General features: G+C 35.2%; 2 protein-coding genes across 2 annotated transcripts; both read right to left on the bottom strand.

Annotated features, from left to right (window-relative positions):
- Positions 1-265: 265 nt before the first annotated feature.
- Positions 266-6,971, bottom strand: LOC100367900 (uncharacterized). Its single transcript, XM_085495719.1, has 9 exons — positions 6,939-6,971; positions 6,681-6,819; positions 6,161-6,245; positions 4,509-4,716; positions 3,992-4,120; positions 2,993-3,145; positions 2,444-2,602; positions 2,141-2,233; positions 266-1,581 (listed from the first exon to the last, which is right to left on the bottom strand). The coding sequence occupies exons 1-9, from the start codon at positions 6,969-6,971 to the stop codon at positions 1,432-1,434; spliced, it is 1,149 nt and encodes a 382-aa protein (XP_085351845.1). The 3' UTR covers positions 266-1,431.
- Positions 6,972-8,387: 1,416 nt separating this feature from the next.
- LOC146728975 (uncharacterized) lies at positions 8,388-11,972 on the bottom strand. The gene is made up of 3 exons (XM_085495594.1): positions 11,444-11,972; positions 10,219-10,436; positions 8,388-8,703 (listed from the first exon to the last, which is right to left on the bottom strand). Exons 1-3 carry the CDS (start codon positions 11,970-11,972, stop codon positions 8,500-8,502), a joined length of 951 nt encoding a protein of 316 aa, XP_085351720.1. The 3' UTR covers positions 8,388-8,499.
- Positions 11,973-14,612: the final 2,640 nt, after the last annotated feature.

Genomic DNA, 14,612 nt, shown 5'->3' with positions numbered 1-14,612 from the left:
ATTACCACTTCTAATTTGACCAACTTGTCTACTCACGACAATGTCATTCATTCTGGTAGGCATTTCTCACGGATTGTGTAAAGCCCAGCAATTTCATTTAAACTAAAGTCCACCCCTGAACATATTAATGGCTTTAAATTAAACATATATTGATGGCTGCAAACATATTCCTAATGATGAGAATGAATACATGTTGCAAAGGCGATCTATATAAAATATGATATTGAAATTATAACAATGATAACACACACACACGTGTTGGAAATTAGATTAGCCTTAGATTGAACGGTTTTTATTTCATTAACCAGACATAACTGGTGAGATCAAGGTACATTCTTTAGTTACGTCATATAACATATTCAATCATTGTAATCGTTGCACAATATGATTGTTTTATAATATATATTTATTTAATTCTCAATCACTGACGCATTTTTCTACAAGTTCAAACAGCAAGCATAAAGTTGAATTGCCAATGCATGAAAAAAAATCCAATAACAGATGAGTAATTTCCTAATATAACTACACCTATTCTTCCATACTAATGTTAGTCTGAATAATTCAAGACACCAGTAGCACATGGTACATAGATCTGTTGATCCACCTGACTTGCAATATGTGCGACACGTTGACCCGACAGTGGATTACATATCTAATAGAACAAATACTTAAACTTTCAATTCGTTGTTCAATATAATCTACTATCGGGTTCACCTAGCCCTGCTTTTATGGGATGTCCTAATTAACCGTCTCTGTCTCAATACATTTATTTTTTTGACTAAGATCGATATTATGCATACTTTATGCCATACATGTGTTGTAATACATTATACTTAATATTTTTTTCGTGATTCATCATAAATGTTTAGAATATATATTTATATAAAATTGAGTAGGGTAGACTGGAAATGTCAACTTCGTAAAGCCGGGAACGAAATATTTATCGTGGATGCTTATTCACGTGTGTATTTCTTGATTCATTCATATTTGTTGTTAATTTCAATTGTAATTGTTATTTTTCATTCACTGAGATATATCCGTTAGAAGTCATTTATGTAATGGTTGCAAGAAGTTGCAACATTGCAGCGGATTGAGTCGCAATGTATATTTAATAGTGATCTTCTCACATGGCAAACCAATTACAGTGCCCCCCCAATTTTGAAATCCGAGTTGTAAATAAGAATAACTCTATATAAATGATGTTTAAATATAGTCTACCATAGTCTCTTACTTGTGTCACCACTACACAAACACAGTGCTCGCAGTTTTTGAACCTGATCGAATGTGTGCGATAGACAGCCACAATATTACAAGCATGCGAAGTGTAGTAAAACCACACAATATTAACAGTAACAACAACTAGCGCTACGAGAAATTCAAAATGTATATATTGAGTGTAATAACTCATGGGCAAGAATAAAAACTATAACACTACGTAATTGGACAAATTCCATTCTCGGCTTGTGTATTCCCCTCTTTGCGAAGATGAGTCATAAATACGTTGTTCAATGCCATGGAAACTGTGTACAAATCTTCGTAGTTTGGTAAATCACACACACCAGTCTCCAGTAGATGTTTTACCTAGATCAACAGTTAAAAACAGATAAAAGAATGGGAAATATAAACGTACTAGTGTTGAATATATCTAAGACTTTTTTTATATTGTATATGAATATAATGAATTTCACATATGTTTTATCGTGTTTGAAGAATTAAGGCCCAAATGAGCCATTTGGTGTGGATTGAATCTAAATAAAAGTACAATGTGACAAGGCATTTATAACGAACACGGGGGTCCTCTGCAAACTCACAATATAATATTGCATCACCCACATTTGAAGGATTGCATTTCTAAACAATTATATAACAACCCCTCAATAATGAGGACAATTAAACAATTAAGTTTTTGTTGCGTCGTTGTTGCTGGATGATGCTTAAGCACTTCAACAAATTATTGTAGTGTATTTTAATATATAAGAACAGTGTTAATTACTAAACCTAAACAATATTTTTACACAGAGTACATACACATTCATGCATATACGTATATATGTTCCCACTGATTACCTCACCTTAAACTCCAATCTCCAAACTGCATTAAACCCCTTAAATAGTTGAATCTATGAAATGAAGTTCTTACATGTATATGTGTCCAATTGCTTATTAGAGGATAAACAAACGATTTATTTTCCAATCCTGCAGTAAAATCACTAAAGTTGGAGCAAAGTATTCCCTGTAAATTGAAGAGATATATTTTAAAAAAGAGATCACATCAGATGCCACGTTAATTCTTGTTGTTGAATGAGATTCCTTGCTTTTGTATCACGCACAGAATAATACGTATATTTACATTAGCTAACGTTTAGTGACTTTCAGAAAGAAATCATAATATGAAGATCAAATATTGACAAAGCATTAATCCCGATTGAAAATCAATACGTACCGTACGCTCGCTCCAGTCTGACTTTCCATGTTTGTTTGACAATTTGACGACCCTCCCTTCGATCATTGGATCACCAGGTTTACACACTATCTCGAATTTGGCGTCACTGCTAGAAGTCTTAATCGTACCAACCAGTGAACCGTATAGTTCCAAGAATCCCTAGTAAAATATAACAATACACTATTCCTATAATTTGTGTCACCTAGTGGCGAAGCGGTTTTGTGACGTCAACATGACGTATATAAATAAATGTCGTTGAAAATCGACAATAGTTCTGCAGTTTTTTTGAAGGGCGCGATTTACAGGAATGTTGGATTTTTCGACACAATAAGTGAAACAATTTCTCGACGAAAATTCAACAACGCTTTCAATCCTCTCCAACGAACTTTACTACAATACATTGATAAACTCACGCATACTATTAATACAAAAAATCGCATAACATAACATTGTGATAATAAATATGTAATGGAATCCCCACATGAGTGTGAATACTGCTTATACCTAACCCCTATATATTTAAAGTTTTATAAAATCACATAAACTTACAGGACGTTTACATTCTTCATAACCAGGGTCAAAACGACATTCTCCAAACGTCACATCTTTACTGTTATTCAAGAACATAGCGTAGTGTAGAAGATGAATTGCATTACAGCACAGTCCCCATCCATTACCTTGGACATGTAAATTGACGGGCTCCTATAATAAAACCATCACATGTATGTATTAAAAGGTTCCATAAAAACAGATTAACTATTTAGTAATAAAACCACGAGATGACGTCTTGTTTACTTTAGCACGTTCTATGACAACGCATTCAACATTGTTGATTAAAATTCATTCGGTACGTTGCAAAAAAAAAATAAAAAAATTAAACGCAGAATTTATTCAACACTTATTATTTTTAGATATATTTTTATTCAATAATTCGACAAATCATATTGTTCGTTATTCGCCAGAAATCCCAATATCAAATATTTGCGTATGCAACGAAATTAAAGAGTGCGCACATTCGCCGCTCTCGTATCCTTCACGTTTCGTGCACGATCTCGCTCACTCTCGTCGCCAGTTTCGCGATGTTATTGTTAGTGTATTTGCATATATATCATAGTGATTGATATGATGGTACTGCACAAATCAATGTTGTTATGGATTCAGCTATGCGCTAAAAAATGAAAATGCTGCTTCTTGCAATACAATTTATCTACGATATTTGGCACGAGAAACCTATAAATCTATACAGAAAGTCAGGTCACGTTCGTACAAATTGGTATTACGTCTGCCATCTCTCTGCCATGGCAGTGCAAAGCAAAATTGGTTTGAATTTAGTTATGCAATGTCATGTAATATTTATGTGGACCAGAAACAATTTGAAAAACTAAGCTTGTAATTTTGGGTCACTTTTTGACATGAAGGTAGCCTATAATTTAAAGTCAAGTTTTAGATCATTAAAAACAACACTTATGTAATTCCCCCAAAATAATATTATTATCATAACACAACGACAAAATATGATTTCACGCTTTTTATGTGCATTTAACCTACCTTCATATTTTGTTTGACATAGCGTCCCATGGGCGATGCACCCCAATGAGCATTTACATATGCATGGACACCGTGCTTTACCAACAAATCACGTACTTTAAAATGATCATCTGCAGTTTGAAACAAGACCTGTATATAGATTCCTAACGAATTAGTGACCAAAATATGTGCTATGTAAGACACATTCTAGTGACAACAATCGAGGTTACTCATAAATATTCACACTAGCAGATATCATGATATCGTCCAAGGAGGCGGAAACATATCTGATTCCTTACCTTAAACGTATTATAAGATATAAACCAATCGCATTTACATATAACAATATAAACGAATACATTTGATGAGAAACGACGACAAATTTACTCTCCCGTAAACATCATGGAAAATGTTGGGTATTTTTTGAAAATAAGCTGACTAGAACATGTTAGTGTTTATTTACGTTTTCATTTTCGCTATGGTTTCCAACGTTTTTTTAGTTTCGTCAGCGTCCAGCAAATGTGTAAATATTACTCACCTTTTCTAGGATCATGTACTTGACTTTAAATCGTTCCAGTACAGTCTCAATGTTCATTCTCCGAACATCAGAACATGTTGCAATAATACAAATATCAAATGTCTTTCCTTTCACAATATCAACAACGGATTTGTAATACTTCACCGTCGGTTGAGGGTGAATCTTCGGCTCTGCCTCGTATATTTTTCGAGCACGCTCCAGTGATGCTCTGAAAGTAACCAATATGTATGAATTATATGCAAATTAGGCACAAATATAACCCCTAAATAATACTAAAAGTGCCAGGAGTAATTAAATAAAAAAACACATTCCTAATAATCTGTATTACAGATCTACATATTAATTAATTCGTTGGACATTGGCACTTTTTTTACCTGGACTGAGTAATTCTATTATACAAATATATTTATTGGCAAATGGTTTTAAAACAACCCACTGAATTTGAACTCCATTGCAGAAAGTTCGAATCTCGTTTATTGCGTATTTGCAAGTTCTTTTATTTTGAAAGTGAGCATAAATAATAAGATGTAGTAGATAATTTTAATTTGCAATGTGTTTATTGTTTAGTTTGATTTTTTTTTCTGTCGTGGAGATGTAACATTGTAGGAACATGATTTTTGATGTACTTGTATGTAAAACGAAAAAAACATTAACGGATGTAACTGATAACTTTTCCAATGAAATCCTTAGCACCCCGTTGGCAGGCCAGTCACACTGGTTCTCACCACAAGAGGTTACGATCCCCCCTGCCAAATGCTAAGAACAACTGAAACTAATATATACATATTTACATGAAACATTGTCCACCTATGCTGATCTATTTGTGCAGGAGTTTTACGACCGTGTGCCTTTACTGACATCAACCAAACTTTTTATGTTGGAAGTTGGCACCCAAGGCTCACAGGTGCTACACCTTGCCCAAGGGTGACTTGGAGGTAGTTGTGGCAAAGGGTAACCTCATTCTCCCACGTCCATAGACTCCACAGCCGGATGTAGTTTAAAATCTTGCCCAGGACACATATATACATATTTAAATAAACGTAAACGTTGCCATTAATAGGTAATACCTCACACGTGAGGCTGAGTTGGTGCAAGGCTTGTATGACCGTATGCCCTTACTGACGTCAACCAAACTTGTTATGTGGGAAGTTGGCACCCAAGGCTGACAGGTACTACACCTTGCCCAAGGGTGACCTGGAGGTAGTTGTGGCAAAGGGAATCCTCATTCTCCCAAGTACAAAAACTCCACAACCGGATGCAATTTTAACGTCTTACCCAGGACATGTCCAATAAAGCTGAAAACCGACACGACTAAGTCGTGAGGCCAAACCTGTAATAATTCGGGGAGCGCTAAAAAGCACCGCGTTCACCCGCGCGTTCAGTGTGCCCAAGGTTGACATGGAGGTAGTTGTGGCACAGGATAACCTCACCCTCCCAAATTCCAAGGGAAAACTAAAACATTAAGAGCACAGAACAAGTAGCAGAAAAGAAAAACGCGCGTAAGCAGATAACCCACCAAGAGGACGGAACTCTTGGCTTCTGTCTGTAGAAGGTCAATGCATGGTTGAAATGGTTCTACATTATCCTAATGGAAGTTTGAACGCTTGATGCAGAAATAAGTATGATATAGTATTTATAATAAGTGAACGCACCCGCGTATCTCAACACACGTGATGTCAACAGCAAACTCCATTTTCGCCAATGCCTGGAGGTGCCTTGATCCTATGTTACCAAGACCTAAAGACAGATATATATATAAAACAAACATAACTAAAAGCTGTAGAATGGGTTTGCACCTCGATGTATACGTTGCATTTATTGGACTGGTAGATAATACACGAATCTTGCAATATATACCTCGAACAAAAAATGGATTTTGGAAGTATAGGGCGGAGTGTCACACTGTAGGTTTAGTAGAAGACATGACCAGAACGGGAAATAAGTGTTTTATAACAATCGTCGTCAATGCACGCACGTTTAACGCGGAAAACCACCAACATATAGCAACTACATTAAATTAATATTAAATTAATACGATATACGAAGATATAACAGTTTCATCGACCAAATAAAGCTCATGTCTCTTAACCGTTATCCATTACGTACATACTAAGGTATAACACGCGCAAGATGGAATCACTGATGTTAACTAGTTAATATTATACTTCTTACCTATTATAAGAACAGAAGACGTTGCCTGGTCGACAACCTTATCAGGGAATCCACGAATCGGCTCGTAGATTGAAGTCACGTGGTGCAAGTGCTTCTCCAAGGACAGTAAATCGATATGATCGGGATCATCTAAAAATGTCTGGTAAATAAGAAATTACAAGAAAAAGGTAAATATGTATCTCCGTAGAAAATCTTGCATAGGTTAGTTATAACATACAACATAACAAAACATTACACTTAATCATACTGAAATGTAACCAACACTAACAAGGTATACAGATAGGGGTACATGACGGCGTTTGTGGAAATATATTTATCGCTCAATGTAACAGCATCATTCTTATAAACTACTAGAAAACACAAACGACATAACGATGAAATACATACGTAATATCGTTTAAGCAAATGAGGTAAATGCTATGCAGTTAGTTTTTTAAGAACATTGTGCTAAGACAGAATGTTCAATATTGAATCGAAATTCTTTATTTCTCTAATAAAAAAACATTCATTTGTTCGTATATGTGAATTTTTCATTCACTTATATACCATTTCTGCATTAGGGAATACAAATTCCAAATAAGGCCTATTACCCCGATATATCCATGATGTTTAAAACGAAAATTTATAGCGAAAGTTCAACTAATGTTCACCCTCAGTCTTAAGTTTCAAGTAACAGTTGTTACTGTACTCGGGTATTACATGATCGCATCGACCCTCGCCGTGCGTTAGGCGATAAACTCAATATTCTGTCTGTTTGCATATGTTGGTATATACATATATAAATCATGGAAGGTACTAACGGAAGGAGCCACGACGCTATTGTTTTAGCTTTACCCCATGATCGTTTGTCATTGTTCTTGTTAGCTTTTAACACCTTCGTACAATGGGTTATGCTAATCTCGAGCATTCGGTAATATTCGGAGCACGTTCGGAAGCGATAGTCGTACCTCGCATGTACAATATTGAAAATGGCGAACTTTATGGAAAATTGTCAGATATAACATTGATTGAAGAAACTCTGATGAAATATCGTGAATTTTGTATTTGTAATGGTAATGAGAGTTAATCAATGATTGCTTGTGACGATTGCATTATTCAATGGTACCATTGCCAGTGCGTGGGTTTGGCGCCAGAAACTGTCAACATTTTTGACGGAGAGGAGGAAGTGAGATGTGATTGTATTATCAGAATGATGTGAATCAAAGAGAGTGAGAGGAGGAAGTGAGATGTGATTGTATTATCAGAATGATGTGAATCAAAGAGTGAGAGGAGGAAGTGAGATGTGATTGTGTTTTGACCACCGGACATCGGCGAACACCAACAGAAAAATAATATCGAAAGAAGAGCATGCCTCGACATATTCTCTGTGATAATATTTCTTAGGAGTCCTTAGGAATTGTTGTTGTACGCACTCGAAATCTTGTTCTAGTTACAGTTGCTAATATTTAAAACATGGGAAATTTGTGAAGTCAAACGTTCATCAGTTGAATTTCCGGTTGTGAAATACGTATTTTGACCTAAACAAACCCAGTGCGCATGTGTGATGACCGTAGTTTCATAATGCGCATATATTTTATAGTCACATTAAAAAAATGGCGGGGTTGTATCATACTCCGCTAACTCGTTACTTGTGTAAACAATCGCAAACTATCATGGACATCAAAGATGAGCTAGAAAATAACCTTATCAGGATTAATTTGGGTTGAAACAAAAGGAAATAAGCCAGTTAAGAGGCTTAAGTGGCCACTTGATTGGCGTCGTGGCTCCTTCCGTTAGTACCTTCCATGTATAAATACAGACAAACTGCGTACATACAGACCTACATACGTACACGCATACAGTGTTTCACCAATACGTAGGTAAAATGAAAATAACGAACTTTCGTTTGTCGCCACAGCCCTGGTTTGAAATTCTTGTCCAGACTGTCATCAATTTCAACTTCTTCTATTTTCACGGATCCTAGGCGAGTTATGTGAAGCTTTTCAAGTGGCCGGAATATGTATCTATTCTTGGTAGTCACAATCTGTGAAGTGCATCCAGTATAGTGGTTCATAGTATGCGTTTTTGAATTTTAATTGTTGGTATTATATTTAATGACTATCGTGTAAATATTTTTTTTCAGCATATTCAATACATTGATATGTTTTCCTGTCTGTTTTTTATATATATTTTATTTCTATCTTTCATGAGATCTTGTACCTTTATATCTTATTACGGGAGTTATGTTCCAATTTAATATAGTAATACACGAATACCTTTGAGAAAAAATAGGAAATTGCCCGATATATCACAATGAATAAGCGTCGATATGTTTCATATTAATTTTAGAAAAACTCGGTAAATTCTGTAAAGAAAATCGTGGTAGTGATAAATTCACAATCGAACCCAACAACACCAAATACAGCGTGATGTTCAAAACAGTGCTTGCTATGTATGAATGTGTAATTTTAATAGTTGTAGGTGTAGCTCGTTTTTAGTAATATCAGAATAATGTTTATTTTATCTTGGGTGACAGTGTTTTTTTAGCGATTTTATTAAATGTGCCATTTGTAACATTGTTATTATGTTTTTGCCTTTGTAATTTGTTTTGCGTTCTTTTTTTATATTGTCTAACCTTTTACGCGTCTGTTATGGATCATACGTGACAGGTTTTCAATGAATAAATAAATGAATAATGTCTGTCTCCCGGTGATTGTGTTGTCATCACATTATGTGTAGATCATTATGTTATGTTATTTTATATAAATATTATATTAATTATTTAAATAGTTCTGTATAGCAGCAACAAGAAGGGTATGTCAAGGCGAAAACACTGCATCAAATGATTGATTGAAAACGACACCTTAAAATCTAGCTAAGACGTATACTCGTATTGGATTCATTAAGGCAAACAGTTTATCATGTTTACAGTACATATGAATATTTTGTTTAAACATATTTTTCTTTAAACAAGACTATTACTCTATCTGCAACTGCAATTGTGTTTAGAGATTTTACCTTTTCACCACAAATTCACAAAAAAGTCCCGTTTATAATCTCCACTTTTCTTTAGAAAATTTGGACAAATTTGCAAAATTTTGAGTAAAAACTTAAAATTTTCTTAAAATGAAATTACAAGATATAATTATGATAGTTATAAATTACACTCGAACAACTATTTAAGGTGTTTACTGATCTATTTCAATTTTCAACTACTTACTCGGAGTTTAGATGACATTGGTACATGTACCAGGTGTTTCGAAATGTGTTGTGTCACGATTTGTGTTGTTTGCTGGGATTTAGATTATTGCATTTACTGTTATTTTGTTTATCAAACTCTTCTGTCGTCATTTTTATATGAAAGATAAGCTTTTATGTGAAAGTTGTGAACTTTTCTAATTAATTATGGTAAGAGCAGAAGCAGATATTATATTTAATATATATCACTTATTACTGACTTGTTTACATGTTCCCAAGTATACTCATGATTATGTTTGCGACCCACAATGTTCAACTACACATTGTGACACATGATCGATGTAATAATAACAAACCGTACCTCTAGCCACCATCTACCAGGTCCTGCCCAGTTTGCATGGTAGGAAAATAGTGCATTGCTGTCCGTAATACCTGATCCAACCCAAGTCGATGCCTGCGGGTGCCAAGTTACATCACCTTTACCACTATTGAAGCATTTGATGGTCCGTGGCTGGCCTCCCATAAAAAAGGCTAAATCGAGAATATGACTGCTATTGGCAAGAAACCAGCTACTTTTAACTAGCAATGTATGAATAAAAAACACTTGTAGATGAGTTATTTTATTTAAGTTGTCATGAATACAAGGATGGTATCTGCAATAAGTTAGTTAATTCACCTGCAGTAGAAGTGGGACATCTATAGAGTTTCCCTAATAAAAATATATATATTTGCTGTGCGTATTTTCAATTTTTATTTAATCGTACCAATGTGTATATGTTTGTCTATGTTCATTTATATGTGTATTGTTGTGATCACAGTAACAACAAGTATGCTTAATTTGACACCATATATGCCTGGCCACATTCCTACACACTGTACTGTATGATATGATAATTGGAAATAATGAACATGTTTGCAGCGTAATTGTACAATAGCGGAGTGAGTAAACGTCGCGGTAAAACCCCAATGAAATCACATACTTAGTAATGTCATGAATTAGTTTTCGCGTATCTGTTGAATGACTTATTAAGCTGATTACTAGTGAATGGCTGTGTTATATCTGTCATCATTTAGGCTCATGCAAGGTCCTGGATGGAACTCGACTCAGTGATTTGGAACTAATTACGATATAACCGTCGCTATTCGTACTACTATTTCCGACAGTTGGTATTCGCAGTTAGTAATATAGTGAACGATTAATCAAAATATATGACGTATTCAGTACTTAGTGTGATTGGCTATGTGCAAGTTGAATGTGTGAAGGCCACGCCATAGAGTCTTTTAACTTCTTTTCTTCTTGAAAGTGAATACAAGAGTTTTTAGTTGGTCTTGGCGAGAACACCACGAGAGACGGAGTCTTGGGTCAGCCTTGAAATAGTCTTGGGGACTTTTCCCCAGGGCGCTGTGTCTTATAGAGTACTCGACTGACCGACTAAAGACGAGAGTTGATACGTATTTCGTTGTGTGTGTCTAATTAACTGTAGAGCTTAAATGACTTTCCCGACTTTTTGACTTGCTCACAAAGATTAAGATTAAATAAGTAAAATATGTAGGAGTGAGTATCGGTCATAAAAAGACAATCTTACCTATATCAGAGTGAGGCAGAGCGGAAATGACGTGCGACCACTCTGTGAACTCGAACACGAAAGACTTGACGCCACCATCTTGTTTGATCATTTCACGTGCCATCAGAACAGAACTGTAAAACCTTCTATTATAGGCTATAGAAACACGCACATTTCTATTCTGATGACGTCTTGCAGACTCAATGGCGTCGTGAATGGTATTAATCTCCAGCGCGTCCTTGCCGCCTGGTTTCTCAAGAAGGATTCTATTTATCCCGTGGTGGATAAGTTTGGTAGTGCAGACGCACAATTCCGACACCGTGACACTTACTATCGCTAGAGTGTTATGTTTATCGTCTAATTGGTGTGATTTCAAAAACGACTCTAGGCCGCCAGGGTGGACGCGGTATCCAGTTTCCTTTTCGAAGGAAGCAGCACTATCTTCTCCACGACCGATAACATCAAATGGCACTTTCAGATCTTGTAGGACTTTAGCATATGCTCGGGCATGAGGTCCTGCTCCTACCAGCCATACATTGATACTTGCCATGATCTCTCTGTAATATAGTGAAGAATGCATTTTCGTAAATGATGTATTCACAAAAAAATCACGTTAGATGAAACACATTTGATTGTCTCAAATTGATATTAACACGGTGACTCCTCAAGTCTGTGATATTCAATGTTCGTTTTATTTTTGATATATTTCTTTGTAATAAAATATTCACTCTATACGTATATACCATGATTTCTAAACACGGTGTGTTCTCTTGCGGTGGGTTGCCGCGATTGTTGGAATTCTAGACAATTCTACACGGAATTATTTGTCGCAAAACGTTCAGGTATTAGTAGATTACATTGGAACCTGCGTAGTTTTTGCAGGCTACGAATTTCCAGCTTCTCTTGTTTCATCTTTTACACGAAGTGGACGAATTTACAGGTTTATTATAATATTGGTTACAACAGTAGCACGAAAACGGTACTACAGTTTTACTTGAATATTATTGTCTTTTGAAAACACACACAAAAAACAAAACAAAAAAAACAACGAAGATGATTGGTACGACCACGCAAACACAAGACTACGATAATATTCGTATAATACGACGAATCTTTTTATCATAATGTGATAGTGTAATTTCATTGGTTGCAAAACATTAGTAAAAATGCAAAAAGTGAATAATGAGAATATCAAATAGCACATAAAACGCTTATGTTGTCTCACTCAACGCATTTCAACCTGAATACAGTAAAAATATCGCTAATAACATTTAAATCACACATTACGACCAGCACAGAAATACTATTGTTACTTTGTTTCTTCATCAAAATAATAAATGTGTTAAATGGAGGTTGATTACACAACATGCATGATACCATCAGACATGCCGGCCGCGATCAAACGGATAACGATAATCCTATCACGAAATATTGAGATTAACTCCCTGTTTCAATAATGTTTAAGTAGCTTAATGGAGTTAAAAGTGGTGTAAGCCTAATGTCCCAACACATCGACAAAATACAGATTAATAGTGGTTAACATTATAAAAAAATGATTGATTGATTGATTGCGAGATTCAAATTTGTATAAAACTAGTGATTTATTAGTAGAAATAAACTACTACTATTGTACTGGTCAATCTGCTTCATCAGACTGGGTTGCAGCATGTGGTAGAAACACACATGATCACACACATGCACAAATCTGCATAATAATGTTTATTATTATACATCTGTCACCGTAACGCCATGAGTTACAGCGAACCGTAATTTTGCGGTATTTTACGGGGTATTTTCATTCTACCATATTAGGAAATTCCAAATATGGAATTATTACGCGCGTAAGCGTTTCCTAATAATAAAAACGAATATGGCTGCCAACAGAGTTTGACCAGACTCCACATAAATAAGTTCGCTAATTCTGTTCTAAAAAAAAAATTATTTCTGCATTCCCATGATGTATCTTTGAAAAAAAAGATGTATAATAATAAGATTATTACGAGGATAACTCAGAGTATGCACTCAGGCAGTACACTGTCGCAGTACTCCCGCTGTACTTTCGTCGTGCATACGTTGAAGTTTCTTCGTAATAACCTCATATAATTATTATACACCTGTCATCGTTTCGCCATAAGTTACAGCCTGCCTTAATTTTGCGGTATTTCCCATGATGTATCCTTGGAAGGAAAAAATTATAACAATAATATATATAATAATATTACGACAATACGTCACTTTGAGGTATCCTCGTAATACCCTCATAATATTACAATCTGTCGAGTATATTCATGGAATATGATTAAATACATTTGTGGGCATGTCTTTATTTGTTCAAGTTTAGTGTTTTGAAAACAAATTCAACGGTCGGATGCCGAATTGCCGTTATGCGACACCAACCCAAGAATGTAATTGCTTCATTCGAATAGTAATAGCAACACAACACCATTTCTGACATAATCACGACGAAATGCCACAGGATATACTTGTGTGTCAAATAAGCAATAGATAGATAGATGTACAAAAAATAAACAAAAAAATAAAAACGTCAAATATTGTTGATACTTATATTAGAATTAAGTATCAGGCGTTCACACTGGTGATGTGAAAACGTTTCATCAGTAACAAATAAATTTGATTATTAACACTGAACAGCTGGTGAGAATTATATAAAAATACATACGCATATGGTGTTTTCAGTTTGCGCAGGATTCCATGACATGATACTCCCAATTTTTACTCTTATACTACATGTTGTTGCCATGTCGACATAAAATGGATAGACGTTAACGGTCGCCGAAATATCGTTGAAAACGAGTAGCCACGAGAACTGTATTTTCTCCTGCACTTATTCTCGCACATTAACGCGGCAAATGTTATGCATATTATGCTTACATAGATCAGTAGAGCAATATACGCCATGACGAAAACAAATGAAAGACTATACGATGAACAAAATACAAGTCTCGTGCATCTCCCGCTGTGAGCGAGATTTCGGAAGCCATTTTGGTTTGAAAAAGAAATACTTGAAATCAGTGGATAGTTGTATATATCTAATATTATTTGTAAACAAATAGGGATGCAACTTCAGTGGAACATAAACGAGTCCAATATTGAGTAAAAAGCTGGCATAGCTTGTTGTTGTTATCGATATAACTTCTCCCTGTCGAGTGTTCTGAAAATGTATCAATGG

This window comes from Saccoglossus kowalevskii, chromosome 22, assembly GCF_978046115.1.
Source record: "Saccoglossus kowalevskii chromosome 22, keSacKowa6.1, whole genome shotgun sequence".
Taxonomy (NCBI): domain Eukaryota; kingdom Metazoa; phylum Hemichordata; class Enteropneusta; family Harrimaniidae; genus Saccoglossus; species Saccoglossus kowalevskii.
This window is presented reverse-complemented; position numbering and strand designations above follow the sequence as displayed.

Excerpts from the sequence above, each read along its gene's own strand:
- LOC146728975 (XM_085495594.1), bottom strand. The coding sequence starts at position 11,972 with ATGGCAAGTATCAATGTATGGCTGGTAGGAGCAGGACCTCATGCCCGA. Across the intron at positions 10,437-11,443 it reads TCTGCCTCACTCTGATATAG|TTAAAAGTAGCTGGTTTCTT; the intron begins GTAAGATTGTCT and ends ATACATTGCTAG. Across the intron at positions 8,704-10,218 it reads CTGGTAGATGGTGGCTAGAG|ATTGTGACTACCAAGAATAG; the intron begins GTACGGTTTGTT and ends TGCACTTCACAG.
- LOC100367900 (XM_085495719.1), bottom strand. The coding sequence starts at position 6,971 with ATGTACCCCTATCTGTATACCTTGTTAGTGTTG. Across the intron at positions 4,717-6,160 it reads ACGTGTGTTGAGATACGCGG|AGCATCACTGGAGCGTGCTC; the intron begins GTGCGTTCACTT and ends GGTTACTTTCAG. Across the intron at positions 3,146-3,991 it reads ATGTCAAACAAAATATGAAG|GAGCCCGTCAATTTACATGT; the intron begins GTAGGTTAAATG and ends GTTTTATTATAG.